Consider the following 23,169-nt stretch of genomic DNA (forward strand, 5'->3'; position numbering starts at 1 on the left):
AGTACGAATACCTTCGAATGGCCTTTGGGTTTTGCAAGGCCCCTCAGACCATGCAAAGAGTCATGCGTCGCACGTTCGATGGCTTACCTAGGACAGCTACGTACATGGACGATGTCGGGCAGGGAGCCACAACAGTGAGGGAGGCTTTGGATTTGCTGAACGAAGCACTCAGGAGAGTCGTGATCAACGGCTTGAAGATGGATCTCCGGAAATGCCAGTTGATTCAAGACAAAGTATCTTTCCTGGGTTACGTGATCTCCGCCGAAGGACGAACACTGGACGAATCCAGAGTTGCCGCTGTCGAGAAGTTCGAGCCGCATCGCAACGCAAAGAAGCTGTACTCCTTCCTGCAGTTCGCTAACCACTACCGAAAGTTCATACCGGAGTTTGCAAAGGTCACGCACAAGCTACGGCGCCTTCTGGCGAAGGACGTTCCTTTCGTATGGACTGACGCTCATGAAGCAACCGTCAACGCCATAAAACACGCCTTGAAGAACCCACCGATTTTGGCGAGCTTCCGCCCAGACTGCCCGACTAACGTTCACGTCGACGCTTCGCAAACCGGGCTGGGTGCGGTGCTTTCTCAAACTCAAGACGGAAGGGAGCGAATCATAGAGTACGCAAGCAGATCACTAAACGAGCACGATCGTGGTCTACACTCTAATATGCTCGAGTGCATGGCGCTCCACTGGGCGATCACGGAGAAGTTTTCGGTCTACCTGAGAGGAAGCCCTCGTTTTACAGTGTTCACGGACAACTTCAGCTTGTCATACCTCGTCCAGAAGGGAGCCAGCAACCGCAGATTTGCGAGGTGGACGTTCGACTTAGCAGAGTGCACCTTCGACGTCAAGTACAAGCCAGGACGCCAGAACTCCGCTGCTGACGCACTCTCGAGGCAGTCGGAATCTGCAGAGGCTTTCGACCAGGGCGTTTCGACCCGAGACCTTCACTGCTACGCAGTAGTGGTCGGCAAACACAGTCGCCTACGCGAGTTTCAGGAAAGGGATACTGACTGCAAAAGATTTCGGGAGGAGGCCAAGCACAAATCTTCAGACTATGAGATCGAAAACGACATACTGGTGAAGAAATCTCTCGAGGGGGGACGGGTCCGTCGGAGGGTGATCATTCCCGCTGCCCTCCGAAGCAGTGTGATGATCGTTTTCCACGACAACAACGGCCACCTAGGCGTCGAGAAGACAAGAGACCCGATCCAGCGAAAGTACTGGTGGCCATCGATGAGAAAGGACATACGCGAGTATGTTGACTCCTGCCACACGTGCCAGACTATCAACGCCCGCACGACACGGAATGAAGGTTGCCTCATCCCACGCGATATTCCTACTGAGCCAAATGCGGTGATATCCCTGGATCACATGGGTCCGCTAAACGAGAAGGGAGACCACATCCTCGTGTGTATCGACCACGCCACGAGATACATGGACGCCGTGACCGTACCGAGCACTTCGTCGACGCACTACCTTGACTTCATGACAAACCGGTGGATTCCGCGATTTGGAGTCCCCAGCGTCATTATTACGGACCAAGCCAAGGGATTCGTGAACAAGAAAACCAACCAATTCCATCGCAGACTGGGAATTGCTCATCAGAACTCCCCACCGTACTGGCCACAATCAAACGGACTGATCGAGCGAATGGTAGGAACATTGAAACAGGTGCTACGCAAAATGCTAAACAACAAGGACAAATGGCAGAAGGAACTACCCCGAGCAACGCTAGCAATCAACGCCACGAAGCATCGTCACAGTGGCCACAGCCCATTTCGACTCATGCACGGCTACGACCCAAAACTGCCAGGAGAGCCCAACCTCGCCTCAGTCGAGGGAGACATCGACGAGTCTCATAGACTACACGACTTGGCAAGGGGACGTGCGGAGACAAGAGAGAGGCTACTGCAGAGTCAGCGCAAAACAACGGTCCGATACGACAAGAAGCGGCGAACTCCAAGGTTCATAACGGGGGACCTCGTCCTGCTTGAGTTGAGCGCTCGAGGCACATTAGACCCTCGCTATGAAGGTCCGTTCGAGATAACGGCCCTCGTCGGAGGAAACAGGGCCGAGATCCAAAGAGTACCCCACACACCGGGCATGATCAACCAAAAAATCGTCAACGTGGAGCAGCTTCGTAGATATAAAGAGCCGCTCCTAGAAGTTACGGAACCATCGCCATCTAACGACACGCACGCCTGAGGACAGGCGCAATTTTCGGGAGGGCCGTGTCAGCGGCACTCGAGTTCGCACAGCTGAATTCTCCGGCAGCGTTTCATTCTCCGGCAGCGCCTCCTTCTCCGGCCGCGTCTCCGTGCTTGCTCGGGAAACGCTGCACTGCGTTAACGTGGACTCCGAGCCCTGAGCGCGTCCACTCGACGCGGTTGCCCATTGGTTCAACGAACATTCAAAAAACAAAAGTGAGCCTTCGAGCGAGACCGCATAGCAACGCATCGCCAGAGAGGGAGAACGAGCCGAGAGCGAGCCGAGACGCGAGTGGCGTCGGACGTATCCGATCAAGCTCCTGCACCGAGTCCATGGCAGTTTCCTTATACATGTAACCACTGCCGATTCACCTGTACCTTAGCACAATACAGTTTTTCTTAAAATTTGAACCTTGCCTTGACTACATTCATTCGGACATCGCTGACAGTAGGCACCGATTGGATGTTTACACACGGCGCATATATTTCTGTTCTGTTCTGTTCTGTATTAACAGTTTTGCCGTGGAGAGGTCCATATTGCCTCAGCTACTCCATATCAATAAGTTCTGTAGCAAAAAAAAAAGGAGTATTGAATGGTACTCAAAAACGAACAATAAAAAAAAACATAATAGCACACTGAAAACAGTTCAAATATCATGCCAATGCACAGTTTGCTTGCAGCAGTTCACACTGTCAAACTGTTCACACGCACACCTCCATTTTCTACTGTCAGTACATGCACTTACACAATTCATATATATCAATTCCTGGCTGTCTATCACAGGCGCTTATCCAGTCCGGTCTCCATTAAGAAGTCTGTCAGGAAGATGTTAGCATTTTTCTTAAGATGCATCTCAGGCCATGATCCAAGTAATTTCTTTATAGTGAGGGGCCGTCTGTCCAAACTTGCTAATTTGTTACTTAATTTTTCTCTTTCATTCGCGTATTTAACGCACTCCAAAATAATATGGCGAACATTTTCTTCTGCATGACCACAATTACTCCGAAAAAGGGCGCTTTCCTTTCTACGAGGGAAGAAAGCGGTTGCAGTGCCATGTGCAAACTTCTCAGTTCGTCCCGTGTGAACGCCAAACGCTTTTTTTTTTCGGAATATTTGTGCAGTTGTCCCCGAAAACATCTCAGAGCGTACCTCTTCGGCAGCGGGTGACATTCTCGGCTGCCACCAGGACTCGACGAAAAAGTGGTTTGCAGCGGCAGATGGAGTGGCTGCAGTAAGAATTGATGTCGTTCGCCTCGCAGTTCTCGTGGCGAGAACAACTCTCCCCAAGCTCGATACCTGCGGTGTCAAAAGGAATTTGCATAACAACACGCTTCTCCTGCTCATGATACGCATAAGCCACCAAATATGAAGCAGTTTGACAAAGAGGAAAGATTGTTATCCAACCGGCACACAAGGACACGGAGTTGGCAATTGAAAAATAAAAATTGCCCGGGCACCTCGGCATATAGTATTGTTCAATTTCCTTCACTTGCCACCATCTGTTATAGTTACCTGACACAATTCGAAAATGTTGAAATGACTTACGCTGGCAGACATCACTGAAAAAATAGTATAAAAACACTGTTGATTCTCCTTTCATATAGGAAGTACTTGAAGTAGCCTATCACTAATGGAATCTACCCTATTTTACTTGTATACGGACAAAAGCTTTCTGTTACACAGGAAAATTTTTAAAGTATTTTGCATACAAAAGCGTCGCCCCGCCGCGGTGGTCTAGTGACTAAGGTACTCGGCTGCTGACCCGCAGGTCGCGGGATCGAATCCCGGCTGCGGCGGCTCCATTTACGATGGAGGCGGAAATTCCGTAGGCTTGCGTGCTCAGATTTGGGCACCCGTTAAAGAACCCCAGATGGTCGAAATTTCCGGAGCCCTCCACTACGGCGTCTCTCATAATCATATGGTGGTTTGGGACGTTAGACCCCACATATCAATCAATCAATATAAAAGCGTACTATCGGTGAAATAAAACAAATGAGTGTATAAACTCAAAAGCACGCAATGGCAGCAATAGTATTAGTAAGTAAATCAGTAGACGTAACTCGGAATAATTTAGTTGTGATTGAAGCTCCATGCAGGTTTCTATTGGCACAGGTGTTTCTATAGAGAACGACTCGGGGTGGCGTTATCGAGTGACTAATTGGAAGGTCAATGTTTAACCAATCGTAAACGTGTGACATTAAATATAAATAAACGAGGAAAAATGACAGTCGCTCAGTTAAGTAGGGATCAGTGTTAAAGGGGCCCTGCAGCAATTTTCTAAGTAATCTTTGAACAGCTTCATTAAACGCGTTTATTGTTACACTAATCACCTGCCGCAAAAATTTTTGAAATCCGTCAAGTACGTCAATCGTGATTAGCGATTCGCAGCGTGCTGTGAGCGCTTTCTCTCGTCTCGACGTGTGCGCTGGAAGTTAAGCAGGACGGGATAGTAAAAGGCAAAAGAACTTACGTCACGCCAGGGCCGAAAATTGAAGCACATGCATAATATTTTTAAAGAGAACTATAATAACTAGGTTTTTTTTTTCTCAATCGTTACAACGAGGAAATCGGTACCACTGCCAGCACGAGAAAGTTTTCCTATTTGTCCCACCACGGTGGTCTAGTGGTTATAAGGTATACTCGGCTAACACAGGTCGCGGGCTCGAATCCCTGCTGCGACGGCTGCATTTTCGATGGAGGCGAAAATGCTGTAGGCCCGTGCACTCAGACTTGGGTGCCCGTAAAAGAACCCCAGGTGGTCAAAATTTCTGGAGTCCTCCACTACGGCGTCACCCATAATCATATGGTGGTTTTGGGACGTTAAACCCCACATATCAATCAAATCAACAGTTTTGCTATCTCAAGGAGTGTGCGTGCAAGGTACTTCAGCGACAGGCAGCTGATGCCTTGGCCCCCGTTCCGCCCCTACCAAAGAGAGAGAGAGAGAGAGAAAAAAAGAGAGACCAGGCTTTTCCACTTAGCCGCGTGTGGATAGCTTAGTAAAACCAACGTTCATTAACGTTGGGTAGAACGTCAACAGCTCTGGGTCATGGCTGCTCATCCCAGCTAACGAGGTGCAAAAGAAGCTTGCCGACTTACCTTCATTGCAGGGCGGGTAGTTGCGGCTGAACTTTGGTAGGCAAATGCATTCGTTTCCCTTGCAGAAGGTGTTAGGCACGTCCGCGCAGTCGCCATCACTGTCACACGCTTTGTCTGCGCAAATACAAAGGTAGTCGGACTAGTCGTATAGTCCATATCTTCATCCGTATAAAGTCACAAAATTGAACTCGCTTTTCATGATCTATATAGCGATGGCGTCGACCTGGGCGACAGGTATACATCACCAGTTGGGCGTGCGGTTCTTTTATTCTATCCACCTCCTCGTAAAAGATAAAATCAGCGCAATACTAGAAGAGACAAGTTCTGACTAGGAACTGATTGTTTTATTTCGTCACTGCAACATAGAGGGAAATGGTGCGGGGTAACAAGTCACGTGAAATTTTAAGGCATTCGTTACAATAAACGATGCGTAAAACCTGTTAGTCGAGACAATTACAGTTTTAAGAGTGCACATAAGCACATGAGAGATAGTTAATCTCTTCTTTCCTTAGTGTTATGGACGGAAATTCGCTAGCACATGTGTCACCCCTTAAGTTAATAGCAAAAGCATCGGCAATCAGACGACTATGCCCGCTTGGGTATCTTCCTATGACTCTGCATGCAGCCTCTAAACTCCGGCGTGCATCCGCACGTGCTGCAATAGATCACCATGATGCTGCCTTGTTTTTTTTGTTGTTGCTGTTTTTTAACGAAGATAGTCGAGATGTTTGCTTAGTCTCTGATTGAGACAGCACACCATTTGTCCAATGTACGTCATCTTGAAGGAGAGCGGTACCGAATTGACGACGTTGGCCGTGCATCCGACAAACGGTCTATTGTGTCTCGTCGTGCACGAAAGCTTCTGGGGTCCTTCTCGATTGACGCGTCAACAAAGTCTACTTAGCTTATCGGGGGTGCTAAAAAGTACTTGCACATTCGATTTCTGAACGATTTTTCTTGATGCTGTGTGAGGTACCGTGTGTGTATGGTACCACATTCTTCCTGGAACAATTTTCGGAGAATTCATTGTTGCCGTTCACCCCATGAACCTCTGAGAGCGACTTGCATGCCAGGCCAAGCAGTAAAAATCCAGGGTGCTCAAAACTCGTCAAGCGGGCTGTGGCCACCGCCATCCTGACAAACGCCCTCAACGTGGGCAGACGACCATTCCGGCGATACTTGAGCCATCCGAGCAATTCGCTGAGCCACCATCTTGTTTGTACAGCAAAGTAGCCTGCATAGTTTTTGTCTACGACGCTGTCTTCTCAAAGCTGCCTATTTTGCCGGCTATGGGAGAATTGCAATGGGACTTAAGATGGCCGCTGTCCACTTAGCTGTCGGTTCAGCCGTATACAGTGAGTATTGAAACGCACCCAATAAGCGAAGTCACAGGTTCGTTCGAAGTCCTAAACACCACGAATATTAGGCAAGTTGGTGCGCTATACCCATCATTTCCGCGGTGTCTGAACGATCGCAGCGCCAAGGTTCACTCTAGGCGACTGTCCGAATCTCTATGGGCGAAGCCATCCACCTGCACTTCGGGAGTATCTCAAAGACTGAAATTAAGCCCTTGTCATGTCCTCTGCTCGATGCCCATTTCACTGGCATTTCGCCGGCTATAAACAAGTAGATTTTTATAGCTATTTTATGATCCCCAACATTGATCTTAGCCCGAGTCACTGAGACGTCCTTTCTACTGAAAGTCATTCTACGTGTAATGCAAGTGCTGAATTTGAGAGCTGGATGCACGCTCTGGGCCATCCTGTTTCAATATTGCAAACTTGAACGCTAGCCGCTGCGACGTCACAAGATGTTGACAATGTAGGCTCAAATCATCACGATAATTAAGGAAGTAGCCAAAAAGGTATTCAACACATTCTGCTGCTTCTGGTCTAAAAGATACAGCCACACTCGTCATCACTTGGTGCACCCGAAATTTTAATTTACATTGATAGAGCAAATGAAATTGGGAAGTTCCCTTAATGCACGGAACAAGTAAATCGCAGTTGTTGGTCACAATGACGGAATACAATAGATACGAAGAGATGGGGAACACGGCCGAAGACGGAGTGGAGTGATTAAGAAATGTGCAGAAACGAAATGGAATGAGCTCGCGCAAGACAGACTCCATTGTTGGCTCTATAGTCGTATGGAATGGACATCCTATCTATTCCTTGGGATAAATATCTTGCATACCGACGGAACCGTCGCGGCAGAAGAAGAGGTGCAGGAGGCAGCACTGCGCGCAAGAGATCTGCACGCACTTCTGAATCGACACAGTGCCTCCTAATTTATGCAGAGTCAAAATATCAACCTGCACAAGGCTGGCGACGCAGACTTAGCACATACGTGCAAAGGCATATTTAATGCATGAAGACGGACGAGCGAATAGGTGTGGCCCTTTCATCGATGGCCCCTGCTAAGCTGTATGACGTCACAACCGCTTGCTGTCGAAGGCGATGAGGCAACGCCTTTGGTGCCCAAAATACTTTCCGACATGCCAAGCAATTGCGTCTATGGCGGAAAGAGGTTGTTGGGCGCGCCGATGTTTATCCATCGAGCGAGAAAGAGAGGGAAAAAAAAAACATATTTCAGAGAAGCGTTGGCAGTTTCGCCCGAACACGACAGCGCGGTCTGTTCAAATGACACAGCACGCAACACCCCTGGACGGCTCGTCTGTAGCCCGGGGTAGTCCGTGCCCGCGTTGCGATCTAGTCAACTAGAATCTAAAAAAAAAAAATGGAGAAGAATGAATGGCTGGATGAAGTTTTACTGGTTCACAGTAGTTAATATTTAAAAAAAAAGTAAGTAGGTGCCGTCATAAGAAGAAAAGGTAAGCAATAGTGAGAGAAACGGAGCTGACACCAAGAAACGAACGCGTTCTAAAATACGATTTAACAAGGCTCATTTGGTAAGGACGTAGTTTAGCAGCGAAGTAAGAACACGCACAATGAAAGGAACACCTCCAGTGTTACCAGGTGAGATGAGGCAGCACCAAAACCTCGAGAAGCTGTAGCCCAAATCTAGCCCAAGGCAAAAAAGAGGCAGAATAATTTATCCAAATGTAGCCGTTCTTTGCATTTGTATGTGGACATGCGATTCAGATTACACTACTACATTTTTTTACAACCCGCCATTACTGTCGAAATGGCTTGTGTTCAAGAATGCTTGGATATTCAGGTGCTGCCAAACATTTATTAAAAAAAAGATATCAAAATTTTGCAATATCCGTCTCATCACGTGCACCGTTGCTCTTGGAAAGCGATCTTCCACTGCGAGATTTTTCAGGTTCAGTTTTGCACATTGCCGCATTTTTGCGCATGAAACGAAACAGAATCGAGGTTTGATCTAGTTTGTGCTTTCCTTCAACAATTCTATATCCAGAGCCATCAGCCTTTGCTGCCTGCGCTGTGAACATTTCCATTTAGTTTAGCGCCACCAAATAAACAAAAGGCCCACTTGAAGCTGAATAATGTACGCTGCGGTAGTGAAGGACAGAACAGGGGAAGCGGTAGATAACAATCATTGTCGAGATTTTACGTTCCAGAACGACGACATGAGTATTAGAAACATCAAATTGGAGGTCTCTGGAAATCACGACCACTTGAGGTACATTAACAGGCACCTAAACTGAACACATTGGCCTTTATAGCAATTTGACTTCGTTGAAATGCGGCCGGGGTGTGTAACCGCAAACTTGTGGTCGGCGGTTGAGTACCTAAACCAGTACGTACCACAGTGGGTAAAGAGGCAGATAAAAGAGTTAGCGTGTTGGACAAACTTGATCTGGGCAAACCAGAACACGAGCGGTGAGCATAAGCGTCAAAGTCTGATATTGGATAAAACTAGTGAGCTCTTCATTCATGACCACGGCAGGGTGAACGACTCATAATTCCTTACAACGTATTGACTCTTGCTCGTGTAGAATGTACAGTATATACACACCACTGCAGCCCCTGCAATCTGATTACAAACAATATTAACCGCTAGAGAATCGGCTAAACTTCAGAAGTTTCCAATGTACGAATCTCCGTTTTTTACCTACGCAGATACGCGCCCAACTTCTTGGCCTGCAGTCTGAAATATCGGCCCGACGTTCAGTGATTCCTACGCTGGTACAGCCAAAGTACGGCTTCCGGAGAAACGGAAAGGCACTCAGCTACGCCGTGAAAAAGAAAAAAAAAACGGTCCAAGGCCGATGGCGCTCGTAGCCCGGTTTTCAGCCTGCTTAGGGAGGGAGCGTGCGCGTTTCCGGTGAATTTTCCCGCTTTCGGTCACTTCAAGGCCGAAAGTGAAAGCACCTTTAGAGATTTGTTCCCGTTCGGTCAGAGTCGCAGCTGAAGCGTTGGTCGCGAAGGCACTGGCCAAACAAAGCCAAGTGGTAAACTTTTTTTTTTTTTCGGTAGGTCGATTGGGCTATACACTTAAGGAAACAAGAAACCGCTGAAACCACAAAACAACGAAAAGAGACGGACCAAGCCCTCGGTCCGTCTCTGTTCTGTATCACAATAATGGCGTACTCCCTCCTTTCCGTGTTTCATGTTGCCGGCGCATTGCACGTGTAGATAGTGCCTGGCGCACTCTACGTCAGAACGTCTAAGAGCATTTTAGATAGTTTTTTCGATAGTATGTTCTACTCGATCAAGCCAGCGTGAACAGCTGAGCTTGTTCTGGAACAAACTCGGCCAAAAGCGATAACGCTCGAATGTTCGACGCCACATGTCTAAATGCCGTCGTGCCTCGTCGCGGGTCAGATTATCAACGGCCGATGCCCTGTTTGCCGCTATCATTGCACAATGTGTTTTGCTGTATACTCTGACTTTCCGTACCACGCCCATAAGTTCGGCCAAATAAACTGTTTCATCCTGGACACAACACCTGCTGTCCTGGTCCACGTCAAAACCACGTGACAATACTTTGGTTTGGGTGAGCTGGTCCGTCATTTGATGAAACTTGAGGAGCAAAGATGACGAAAAACAAAACACAAACAACAGGACTGGTGCTTTACTTGCAAGTGATTCGAAACGAACATCGTTATAAGCGAAGGCAGGCTAGCGATTGGGAAGGCGATAGTGCGAACGCACGCGAGTGTATGTGTGAGTGATTGAGTGCGTGCGTGCTGTTATCGCTATCACTTCGAACTCTTGAAAATAAAGCTTAAGCCCCCCCCCCCCCACCCCCTAATTTTGTGTCTTGTGTTGACACTATCTTCTTCGAGTGTTTACGTACGTTAGTACAGCTCGCGGCATGAGCAGAAAACATACACTTAAGCACAGTCCTTAACCACTATGACTTCGTTTCCAAATATAAGTTAAACCCAAAAGTAAACGTACAAGCCTGCTTATAATACGCTAAATTAAAGTAGTAGAGACTAAATATAACTCATTTTAGTTAACCTTGCGTTGTCCTGAATCGGGTTGTTCGTTCCTCTTCATCTGCTTTCACAGCGTTGCTTCCTAATTCACGACACTCAGCCAATTATCCAACAAGTTCACTTAACGAAATTGCCCGTATTCCATTTGTCCATGACTGCCGCCTTCAGCATGCAGCGCGAGAATACAAGATCTGGTCGGTGCTGTCACTTTCAATTGCCACTGCTTCGGTATAGTGTTTGCAGAAGAAGTTATCTTGCCTGCGGCTGCACGTTTTTTGTGATGGCATGTCCTCTGGTGGCACGAGTGGGAATTCTTGGTAGTTCGAAGCCTTTTCACAAGTTACTTGGCTCGAACTTCAGTTTCTTAAGTATTCGGCTGCCATTCTTTTTGCTACAAGTGTCTGTTGTATTTGCATACTGATGCAACTTCGAAGGATTTCTTCACCGTAGTATTGCGGTTTACCATTAATTTTAGCTCAGTAGCAAGTTGTTCTGGCTTATGTTAGACATAGTTATTCGATACCACGAGCTATATAGAGCCATCAGCTCTTCGTAGGTGTTCTAAACTCCTGCGTCGCGTAGTCTGTCATTGGCGGTTTTCAAAAGTAATCCAGGGATGACGCTTTTTAAACGATGATCCACCGACTTGCTTCCTCTCCGATCCCAGCTTCGAAGTTTTTGAAGTTTGAAGACGATAGTCTTACTTAGGATGTACTGTGTTTATAAGAAGTGGTTAACGATTTACAGTACATGGTACTGTACTATGGGAGAGCTCAAAGCCGTCCCTGCTTAGGATATACTTCAACGCAGAAACTTTGGGCTGTCTGCTTGTCTGACGGTTCAGCCACCCGGCTAATGTTTAAGGTCTTGTTGTACGCCCAGCCATCATCAACTGGTGGCTGCGTTTGTACTTGTGAACTTTGTCGATCAAAAAGCAAATAAATACTCATAACTGCGGTGCGATATCGATGCAGAAGTACTAGGTGGTGTGTTGCTTTACTACAAAATACATTGATATGTAATTCTTGATGATCGATTTTTGGAGTTTAACGTCCCGAAACCACCATATGATCATGAGAGACGCCGTAGTGGAGGGTTCCGGAAATTTCGACCACCTGGAGTTCTTTAACGTGCACCTAAATCTGAGCACACGGGCCTACAGCATTTTCGCCTCCATAGAAAATGTAGCCGCCGCAATCGGGATTCGATCCCGCGATCTGCTGGTCAGCAGCCGAGTACCTTAGCCACTAGACCACCGCGGCGGGACTAGACACACAATTCTAAAGAACCTAGTGTTTCTTAGGATGCGCTGAAAATGCGACGCTATAAGCACAAAAAATCGCTCTGCAAACGACATGGTGCTGCCACCTTGCAGCACTCTGGGTTCTGCACAAGCTCATGTTTCCTGACGGCACTGCCAAATAGCGTCCATATCTGAAGCAGCGCTTCCTATATGTAATCAATGCCAGCCAGATGCGCGGCCGATCAAACATATATAAGAGGCGCCGCCTGAGGCAAGGCAAAACATAAATGGCCACTTGGCTGGCAGAAGACGATATTTGCAGCAAAGCACAAAGATACGCGGCCATTCTTTTTATCAATCACTCTTAGTGCACAGTAAACAGAAACTCGCGGAACTCGACAACATGAAGGCGGCCGCTTCGCTCAGCGTCACGCGCCTTCATTCAATTTCTCACTCTGGCGTCTTCTCTTACTGGTACGACAACCGATATGCCCCCGTTAAGGAGAGACAGCTATATATGAACGCCGTTGGTTCTTCGCTGGAAAATAGATATGGTTTCACTGCTCGTGTTCTGGAGGTGTTTGCAGCCGAGATTGCGGTGCAAATAGCAGCGCGTCGCTCCAATCCAGTCTTCACACAGAAAGAGTTGTGGGCGCCACTTTGTCGGTTCCGTGAGTCGAAGTAACTTGAACTCGGTGCTTGTTTCCCGTCCACAGAGCGTACCGTATGAGTATACCACGAGAATGGAAAGAGGCGGCCGCAGAGGCAATGAGGACGGGGTGGTGGGAGACGTTCGTGCTAGGCTGGATAGTCTTCGGATTTGCAGCCACAGTTGCCCTATACACCCTTGGAGCCGAGTCTGCAGTCTATATCTCCCACAATGGCGCCTTCGGCCCGAGGTCCCCGAAACATTTCATGGATACACGTGCCGGAGGAAACGTGACGTCAGCCAGCTTAATCCAACTGTCCTTGCCTTCATTGGTATCCCTCATTCCTCAAAATGTCACGCATTTTCCGCCGAGAGAAGGTCCACTCTGTGTGCGTGCATTTGTGTGTGTATGCGTGTGTGAGTGCATGTGTGTTGTCGCCCGTTTCTTTTCAGTACACCATGAACAATGCAGTACCAACTGGTGAAGATGACTGAAGCGCAAAAAAACATTTCGTGAAACGAAGAGAACAGAAGAGAAGAAAGAACAGCGCCCCGTTTCACGAAATGTTTTTGCGCCTCGCGGGCATCTGCACCAAGCACAAACTCGCCCAAAAACAAGTCCTTTTGGAGTATACCAACAAGCCCAATTTATCACTTTTCCGGAAGATCCACTCATTGGGACAGCGGCGTATATACTGGCTGACGCGCACGTCGGCAGTTCTGTTTGACGGTGATACCAACCCCAAGGTTTAGTGGAGGGACTAAAAGTTCTTGAACACGCGCTTTTGCTAAGTCAACTTTTCGACAAACAGTCGTGTCTTCTCCAACTTGAAAAAGGCCGCTTGGCTGCCTCCAGAGACACCACGCGTGTTTCAAGGCATCTCTTAATGCGTTCATCTTACCCTGAACTTCTGTCTTAAAAGTTCACTGGGTACAATGTTTTCGTCTTATAATTTTAGCTTCTTCCCATCATTATGTACTACGCAACTTCTTCTCAACGAACATAGGTCGTAATAAAAATCCCCGGAATACCCACGGAAATAATGATGATGAGTGGGGCGAAGCGTCCGCCAATCCGCCCGTGTTTCCGTCCGTCCATGCGCCTGTCTGTCTGTCCGTCTGCTTGTCTGTCTTTCTGTCCATGCGTCCATCCTTCCATTTAGTGAACACTTCAGGTACCACCATCTCGCTCCTTTTTATCATATATTCATCATATACAAGTGCCGCCATCCAGCGAACAATCCAAGGACTAAACGAGAGTATGTACCACATTCCTGCTGTCAGCGCTTTCTTAACACCGAGAACGTGATAACGACGCCATGCTACGTTTTTCGTAACACGTGGATCCGACGTGTGGATATATGCCCGAGGGCAGGTATGTGCCATTGGTATGTGGGTATGTGCCACAGGTTACGTACCAAGACAATAGGGGACGCACAAGACACGCCATAAGAAGCATCGACCCTATTGTTTCCTCTTGCGTGCCTTGTACTTGCTGTTTGCTGTTGGAATTTTATAAACATTTGCTCAATTATGCGTAAGTCTCTTCCGTGATAAGGCTGAGTTTTCTTTTGTATTTGTGCCAAGATGCTTCGTAGAGCACCAGTTGAAGAATTTTAAAATATTACGGGAATTTTTTGCTACTGTTGTTATAAATGACCTCATTCTTCTTATCGTGGGTAAGCGCGTTCTCGACTGACTTCTTTCTCGCTTGTTGCACACTTTCCGAAGCCGTGTTTAAAGAAGGCCGTTTTCCATACATCAGGTATGGTTGTGACTATCTGGTCACTTCACGTGGGGTTCTATTGTAATCCTGGACCACATCTGAAATATGTCTGACCGAAGACTTTCTGCGGTTGTTCGTTCATTCTGCCCTTAAGCCGGGCTGCAATGGTTTCATTCGTGCTCTTGCCACTAGGAATGAAAGCATCGGGAGGAAGGGCATAATTTTGTGACACTGTGGCGCTTTAGGAACTGCGTGAACTTGCCTGCGGTAAAAGCTGCTCCGCGTCCAGCAAGGCGTTCTTCCCCGCAGCGACGATGGAGGGAAGGCACGAAATATCCGCGTTACAGGTTTCGTTTTTGCGCATCCAAACATACCGCGTGGCGTGGTCTATCGCCGAGTGAATGAATTTCTTCGTTGAATCGCATTCAGAAAAACTACCTAGTGTCTATAGACATCAGACTCCACCCAGGTGGCGCTGCGGAAAGCTCCGCTACCGGCACATGCATCACCACCCTGGCGCTGACTGGGTTGTACAGAGAGGGCCGTCCGCAAGCGAATATGCGTAGACCGCAGCAGAACTGTTTCTTTCATTGGTGTTGAAGCACGCTTTCGTGAAAAACAAAAAAAGTAGCAGCTTCCCCGCAAGGGCGAAGCAATGAATGCGATAGCAACAGAGTTTAATACGTGAGGCTAGAAAATAATTCTTTTGGACCAGATCTGACGACACTCCACAAAACGCAAGTGTAAGAAACACCTTTCGCGCAGTCTCTTCACGTTGACAGCATAGCACGTAGAAGGGTATACAAGACACCCATTGTTGGCCGCCCAGGTAGCGAGATAGCACGTGCGCCCTTAAAATTAACATTCACAGTTACCGCCCGAGCAGTCTTCTATAGCTCTCGTATTTTCATGCTCGTTAAAGACAGGGCGTCTCCTCCCCGATTCGGCTGCAGGCCTAGCGGGTTGATACTATTGCATGAACCCTCCGAGCGACAGAGATGGGCCGGCTCGTTTGATCTTTGCTTAAGCCGCGTTCGTAGACCCCGCTCGCGCGCTATTACCACGTGTAGAATGTACGGTGCGGGGAGGGGCGGGGGAGGCTTTATAAATATGGACTTCATACGGAACATGACGGCGAGGGCAAGAACCCGTCTAGAGTGTCCGTATGAGGACCTGAAAAGCTACCCATGCTTCAGGAACCTCACCAAAGCGAACTACGCTGACAACGCACAAAAAAGTTTCAGTTATTTCAAGAGCTCCGATGTCGGTGCTCATCTATATATGGGCTGTCCAGAAAGACCACGACGCGGCGGTCGGGCTTGGCCAAACTGTCCTAACGTGGGAGCGGTCCGCTGCGCATGTCGTGCACGTCAGGGCCAGCAATAGTTTCGCATCCATCCACCCCTTTCCGTTATAGCGGCCCTATGCAACCCACAAGTGCATGTGAGTATCACACGACACCGAGTTCGAGGTGAGCCTTCCAATGTTCATTACTTAGAGCGTAAACAAGTTTATTTTGGGGCTCTATACAAAATGTCAGAGCGGCGACGTACATACACGATCAGTTTAGCTATCTTATCATCAGTGGTACAAATTTCGATTTAGCAGGAACTGGCCCCGGTAACTTTCAGCTTTGTTAATTCGCATTCTCCCTTCGGCTCTTGCTCCTTTTGCAGTAGGCTGTTTCCATTACGCTTCTTCGATTTTTCTGTGGCGGTTCTTTTCCATTTATATGCTGCAAATGTGGTACGTGCGTGCCATCATTGGCGTGGTAAAACAATCGAAAGTGGTATAAAAAACATGAATAGCCAGGGCATTTTGCGATTAACTTGTATGATGCACATGTTAGCGTCACGTATCGAAACAGCGAGCCTTCAAAACATACGTGCGCGATGTCGCGTGGTGACGAGCAATTCAGATTATGGGAAGTGTTTACAGGGCGCCACCAGCCCGCCTTTAGCTGCTCATTCCGTATTACACGGCACGCACAGCGGTCAGAGACTGCCCAGCTTCATGGACGCTCAGAGACACACAAAACAATAACAGCCCAGCCACGTTGTATACGTTTTCCCATACGACCGGCTGTGGAGAATGTGAGTAATTCGCTTACCCAGCACGTTCAACGGCCCGTATTCCGCGCGCTCGCCTTTCTGATTCGTATGACAGCTATGACAACCGGTACAGCAGAACGTTGTTTTTTCAGTCCTTTGCGTCCGTGGCCCTTCACAAAGCAGTGACTAACGTCGATTGCGACGGTGTTTCGTTGCTCGGGGAGCTCTCGCGTCTGATTTTGTTATATCCATAGTTTTGGCGTTTGACGAAACATTGGATCCAACAAGCACTTCGTGGCTGTTCGGCTGCCAGTGTTGCCAGGACAGACAAGGCAGCGCAGCCAAAGGCCAGAGAAACTGTAGCCAAGATGTATACGAAAAGAAAAAAAAAACCGAAAAATTTGCAGCCAAATATAGTCATTTTTATTTGTAGCGGTATATGGACATGCGATTTCCCGTTTAACTACCGCCATCTTCTTTTTTCTAATCGACCGTTACAGTATAGCAAACAGCGTGCTTTCAAGAAGGTAAAAGTTTCTATACACAGGTGCTTCCTTAAGCAATCACCGAAATTTCATTGAAAAAAAAAACATTGTTGGTCTCTGCGTAATATAAATCGGTATAACACGAAAGTAAAAGGCCCCTTACAGAGCTAGTTTAATATTTAGTGTAGACGAGTATAAAAGAGCTTATACAATGTCTGTTGGTGTTTGACAGCTAACGCTCCATTAAGCGTTAATCCATCCACGTTGACGCTTGGCGATACATCTCCACTTTGACGACTAGCGTTCATAATTTGTTAATGATTCATCATGTTCTTGGGGTTATGGGCGCCTCTGGTCCCTGAAGTAGATAACGGTGAAAGCGGAACCACAGAAAGCGGTGTGACAGCCAGGAGAACGTGACTGTATACGCCAAACTTGGGCCAAGGTATACCCTACTCACGGCATGTTAGAGAACGCCACTGCCCGATTACAGAGGAACGCAACACGCTTGGTGTATTCCATGTCGGCCAGCCACGTATTAGAAGCAAGGCTCGCTCCTTATTGAAAAAAGAAACAGCACGAAAAACGATAGAACAGACAAAGAGGTGCGCATACAGAGCGATGTATGTGTACTTATTTGTCTGGTCTCTCGTTTTTCACGCTGTTTCTTTTTTCACTCTCATACCAACACGCCCAAGCAACCACGTTAGTTGCTCCTTATGGTCGAGCCTTGTCCACCCATCCCGCCGTAGTAGCCAACCTCCCTCTAGAGCAAATGACAGGGTCAGAATGGAACGCGATTCACGCGTCTCTCTTCTTGCACAAGAGGGGACGCTGGAAAAGCGACGCTACGCTGGCAAAACGCGAGACGCAACCGACGCGACCAGCTTTCATTGACGCGCCCATAGTTGGCACCGTTCCAAGGCATGGGGCGCTTTGCGACTTCCGGTTAAATCCGCCGATTTTCGCTGAGGAGTAGGGGGGGGGGGGGGGGCGCTGCAACGAGCTTTCGCTATAGTAATAATTGTTGGCGTTTAACGTCATAAAACCTCCGCTGCCGCTAATGGGGCACGTCTTTGTATGATGATCGAGTGGATATACGGAGGATTCACGGTTTACCATATTCAACCTCCGGAGCAAGCTCCTTCGTCATCATTCACTTCGTGGATATGCGGTTCTGTTCTGGACACTGTCGAATTCCACCATATTGTCAAATTTCGTAATGGCGGCATTTTAGGTCAATCAGAGATGTCGTAGCAGTCCACTGGGCCAATCAGCGTCGATCAATGACGGAATGTGATAACATGGCGAAATTCGACAGTGTCCAGAATAACACCCATGACATCTTTTTTTTTTTCTTTTTTTTTTCGCGGGTGAACGTAAGGCTGAGTTCTAATTCTAAGACTGTCTACGCAGACAGCTTAAAAGACAGCACCAAGACCATGTAGTTTGAGAAACAAAACACGTGTGGACGGCTTCTACGCGACGAGGCGCCACCTCGCATCGAGAAGAGAAAGGTAATATAAACAAACGTAACTGTTATAATTTTTAGCTTATTTCGTGTTCAAATTGAAGAAAAATTGAACATTATTAACATTGAGCCTCAGGAGAAGCGTATGCTTAAGTGCGATAGAGTTTTTCGAGCAGTTCGCTAAGCCGCCACATTATTTCAACAGCAAAGTAGCCTGCATCGTATTTGCCTACGACGATGTCTTCACAAAGTTATTTATTTGCCGGCTACGCGAGAATTGGAATCGGACTTAACATGGCCGCCGTACACTTAGTTGTCTATTTAGCCATCTACGGTGAGTATTGAAACACAGCCTAAGTGGGGAAAGCGTATATCCCGGCGAATATAAGCGAAGCAGGCGCGTTGAAGAGCTATTTTAGATGCGGAGCATCCGTCGCTCTCTCTAACAGCTGGTGGTAGTGGTTAGAATGAAGAGGAAAAAGGCACCTACTTTCTGTCTGCCTTCAGGCGACACGGCGCAGTGCCTTATAGGGGTGGGGGGAAGGAGGGATAAAAAGAATAGAAGGAAAATAGACGGAGAAGAAGACAGCCAAGCGAGAGAAAAAAGAAGGAGATAGGAAAGTGGGGATCCGGTCGAAGCAGTCCAAGGGCGGGGTGCCACAATGCGAGAGCTGCACGGCGCCAGGAGACCGCGGAGGGCGAACCAGTCGGCGGGAGCTACGCTGATGTCGGAGATCGCGAGGGCACAACCGTCCAGCTTGAAAACCTGCGAGCGAATGAAGTTAACCATTTCTTATGCCCGCGTTACTATCTCCACTTCTGCCATTTTCTTGCACGCGCTCCCCCGTTGCGCATGCACGTCCCACCCCTGTCTCTCCGCTCCTACGCTCCCCCTCTCCTGCCTTATTTTGCAACGCTGACGCAGGGAGTCTGCCAACTTACGCTCGCTCTTCCCTCCCCTCTAGGAATCCCTCTCCACGGCGTCTCTCAAAGCAGGCAGCGTCTGATAGCGAGTCTTTTGATTGGAAAAGCAACCATGGTCCCTTTCGGGGAGATGGTGTAATTTTTAGGTGCGAAGCAGCTCTTTGAGCCTGTGTAACGCTGTCCGTCCGTGTCTCCGTACCGAAGCGCCGCACTGCGACTCCTCACGTCAGGTGTTGGGGCAGTGCCAAGTAGGTCATGCCTTCCTTCGCAGCGCACGGTGACGTCACTCTCTCCCTCGCCTGCCGCACGCTCGCCGCATGTCAACTTGCCCTCGCTTCACCCTCTCCACCACTAGCAACATTCGAGCGCACATCGAGTGAACACTCTTTCGGCTCGTTCATCTGCGATGGAGAGGACACCGGAAAGCGATGCTCCTTCGCCCGCCGAAACATGCACCGAAGCGATTCGGCCTAACCTGGCCGTCGCCAGCTTTGCGAGGGTTAGCATAGCCGATCGCGTTCGCGAATGGCGACGTCACGCCTACAACATCAACAAGGCGCGAGCCAGGGAAGCCGAACGCAAGCGTCGGCAGTGTAAGACCACGGCAGCTGGATAAAGCTTTGATCCAGCGGCCGTGGTAAGACCAACGACACCGACGAGATGCGAGTCAAGCACGCCGATCGCGTTCGAAAATAGAGGCGGTGCGCGGGTAACACCGACGAGACGCGAGCCAAAGAAGCTAGCGGCAGCACTGACAGCGGAAGGCCCACGCCGGTAAATCCCCGACGTTGTCGTCATCGGCAATGTCTCGAAAGCGCAGCACGCCCTTCACCGAATCGCCGTGCGCAACGCCGCTGCTTCGCATCCCAGCAGGGTTTCCTTTGGTAAGATGTTAATTTTTTAATGTGAATGCATTTTTAGTCGGGCTATGTCAGGCGTCCATCGGGATCCGCTCACCGCCCTTTCCCATAGCAACAGCTGTGGGCGCGCGCGTCCCTACCAACCGGAGCCCTCACCATGTCACGCTTCGGCATCGACATCTGTCAGCAACACCTGCGGGCGCGCGCGCTCATCCTCGCCCCTAGCAACCGGTACCCCCCTTTCCTTTGCTTGAACCAACGACGGCTTGAACGTGACTTGCAACCGCCTCAATGCAGTGCGTTTGAAACGCGTTTGTAGCGTTTGCGTTGATACGACGCTGACATTATGGCCGTCCAGTACAATGACAACAAAAACAAGTGCTGATGAATGTGTAAATAAATGGTTACGGTACAAACCCTCGTCTCATCATTAATTTACGCCATTAAAATTACTACGCCGTGTACTCCCGGCGCAAGAAATGCATTCGCATTTCCTCACAATTCCCTTCGGGGAGGTGGGGGCATTTTTTTTTATGGATGTATGCTTCACCTATCGACGCCACCCGGAGGAGTTGACGAAATTGTACTTGACCAATCGGAAACGCTACGAATAGGACGGACACGTAGAAACGATGAATTGAAGGGGCTAATTGTAGATGTCGCGGTCGTGATACACTACTACACACTTTCTTCAAAAGCACTGCGCTGCGAGATGACAGTGGTAGATAGAAAAGGCGTGTCGTTAAAGCCTAAAAAACTGTGCAAAAAGTGACCGCGGTGCAGTTGAAGGTGTGTCGGGCATCTATTGTCACAGACCGAGAGCTCGTGTTCGACTTTCGTTTTTAGGGGCGAAGCTCCTTAAAATGTGGGTCTGTCGTTCCTCCGATGTCGTTGTACGTAGCCACCTGTAGTTTTACAAAGTGTTCAATAGATGGCGTAAGTGTCAATCTCTCTACACATAATTGCATATAATGTTACAAGAAGGTGTTAGTTTTAGGGACAGACAGACGAACGGGCGGACGCTTCGCCACACTCATCATCATTCACTCCGTGAATATGCTGTGTAATCTTTTTTCATTCGTCTTCTGATTGTGTTTTTTTCAACAGGAAAGCGTTTTATGCCGGAGCCCATCAAGATTTCAGAAACGTACTTCCGTCACAAAAAATGATGCCTAAAATATTTTTAGAAGAGAAAAGTACCATCAACGGGAGTCGAACCCACGATCTCTCTGTCGGTGACAACAGCTGCACGCAATATGCGCTGTAACACGTACGGTTACTTTTCTTTCTTTATTGCGCCAAGGTTACACACTTTGTGAGCCCTCAAAACCCGCATTTATATCTACCGATGTCTCACAGTACTTTTCCAGAAGTGTGATAATTAATCATGAGTGTGCAATCCATGATTAGTTACCTCAACGCGTCGTCTCTAAGTGTTCGTCCTGTTAGGTGAGATTTCAATAGTAGAAGTGAAATTTGGCCAACGCCTTATCGCGCTGTCGGGTGGCAACCCTATTCAAAGCGTCGGCGTGGCTCATAGCATCCATCCATACCGAAAATAGTCCTGTGGTACATATATTGAGCAACGTGCCTGCTCTTCGCCTGGATGTAACTCATTGTTCCCCACTTACGCTCGCCACGCGAAAAATCGACCAAGAGGGAAGACACGACGCGCCTCGCGTTTCCCTCTAATCTGGCGTTCTCTAACATGCCGCGAGTAGGCGACCCCTCTCTCTCTTTCTCTCTCTCTCTCTCTCTCTCTCTCTCTCTCTCAGAGTTACGCTCTTCTGGCTGTCACACATATTTCTTCGGTTCCGCTTCCACCGGAGCTAGCACAGGCATCCGCGACCACAAGGGCATGTTTAGTCATTAATCAAGGATGTTTGTCGTCGGAATATAGATGCATCACAGAGCGTCCACATGAATGCGTTTACGAAAATCTGCGCTCACATTTAGCTGTCGAACACCAACTGACATTGTATGAGCATTCGTACATCAATGTACAGTCAGCACGAAACTACTTCCGTAAGGAAACGCTTTACTTTCGTGTTACACCAGTTCCGAAAACGGTGGGATGAGTCATATTTTTCTCAACGTCATTTTCATGACGGAAATGCGCCACTGATCTCTTAGTGGACCCAGACAAAAAAAAGCTCTTTCGTCCTTAAAAGAAAGATAACTAAATTCTGCAAGCTCCACTTTACCACTCCATTGCTTCCGGAAAGTGACCTTCCATACGCGAGCTCTTCCATAGGACCAGTTATCTGCAACAATGCAGTATCTCAAGCATGAAGTTAAATAAGGTGAAGGTTTATTATTCGGGCTTTCATACAGACAAATTTGGTGATCAAAGCCGCTACCTTTACGCCCCCTGCCCTGTGAACACTCACTTAACGTATCGCATTTAGTTTAGCCTCAAAATTAACAAAAATCTAACTTCAACTTGTATAATGTAACATTTATACGGTAGTGAAGGATAGAATAGCAAAAAAAGTCGACAATAATTATCGAGGTTTTACGCTACAAAACGACACGATTATGAGAAACGCTGAAGTGGAGGAGACACCGACCACTACACGTGAGATATATCGGAAAGATATTTTCCCAAACGGCAACGTTATATGACATTTTGTTCAATTCCGTCCTTCCACCACCCGCACTTGCCATTCCAACCTTTTTCTGAAACCAGCCATTTCTGGGCTTCGTAACTGCGGCCTGCTAGGCCCCTGCCATAGACTTGCCGCGTACGCACGGGGGGCTATTTGCCTAAGAAAGGAGCGCAAAGCCAGCCCCACACATTGACATGGTATGGAGGGGGAGGCACTGCGACGACCTCTTTGCCTCCTGAAGGGAAACCCTGCGCACACCCATGCCCCTGCTTTAAAAAACGACGATGATTTGAAGATGCGCACCTTAAGGCGACGTTAACAGCTATCCGCTTGTAAGCATAGCGCCTCTTCTCTGCTTAATGTCATGCATGCAACAATATATTCCCGGCCCAATGAATGTCCCGACGACACCGCAGCCCCAGCTCGCAAGAAAACGCGCGCCCAAAATTCACGAAAAAAGGGAATGAC

At 48.2% G+C, this 23,169-nt stretch overlaps 1 protein-coding gene across 1 annotated transcript in view; it reads right to left on the reverse strand.

The window, feature by feature from the left end:
- LOC119166909 (uncharacterized) overlaps window positions 1-23,169 on the reverse strand; it is a 67,477-nt gene that overhangs the window by 17,325 nt on the left and 26,983 nt on the right. The window contains exons 2-3 of the mRNA XM_037418300.2: window positions 5,310-5,423; window positions 3,360-3,506 (exon numbers count right to left, since the gene is read on the reverse strand). Of these exons, the coding sequence (XP_037274197.2) occupies window positions 3,360-3,506; window positions 5,310-5,423 (261 nt within the window). The remainder of the gene's footprint in view (window positions 1-3,359; window positions 3,507-5,309; window positions 5,424-23,169) is intronic.

Source organism: Rhipicephalus microplus, chromosome 6 (assembly GCF_043290135.1).
Source record: "Rhipicephalus microplus isolate Deutch F79 chromosome 6, USDA_Rmic, whole genome shotgun sequence".
In the NCBI taxonomy this organism is placed as follows: Eukaryota; Metazoa; Arthropoda; class Arachnida; order Ixodida; family Ixodidae; genus Rhipicephalus; species Rhipicephalus microplus.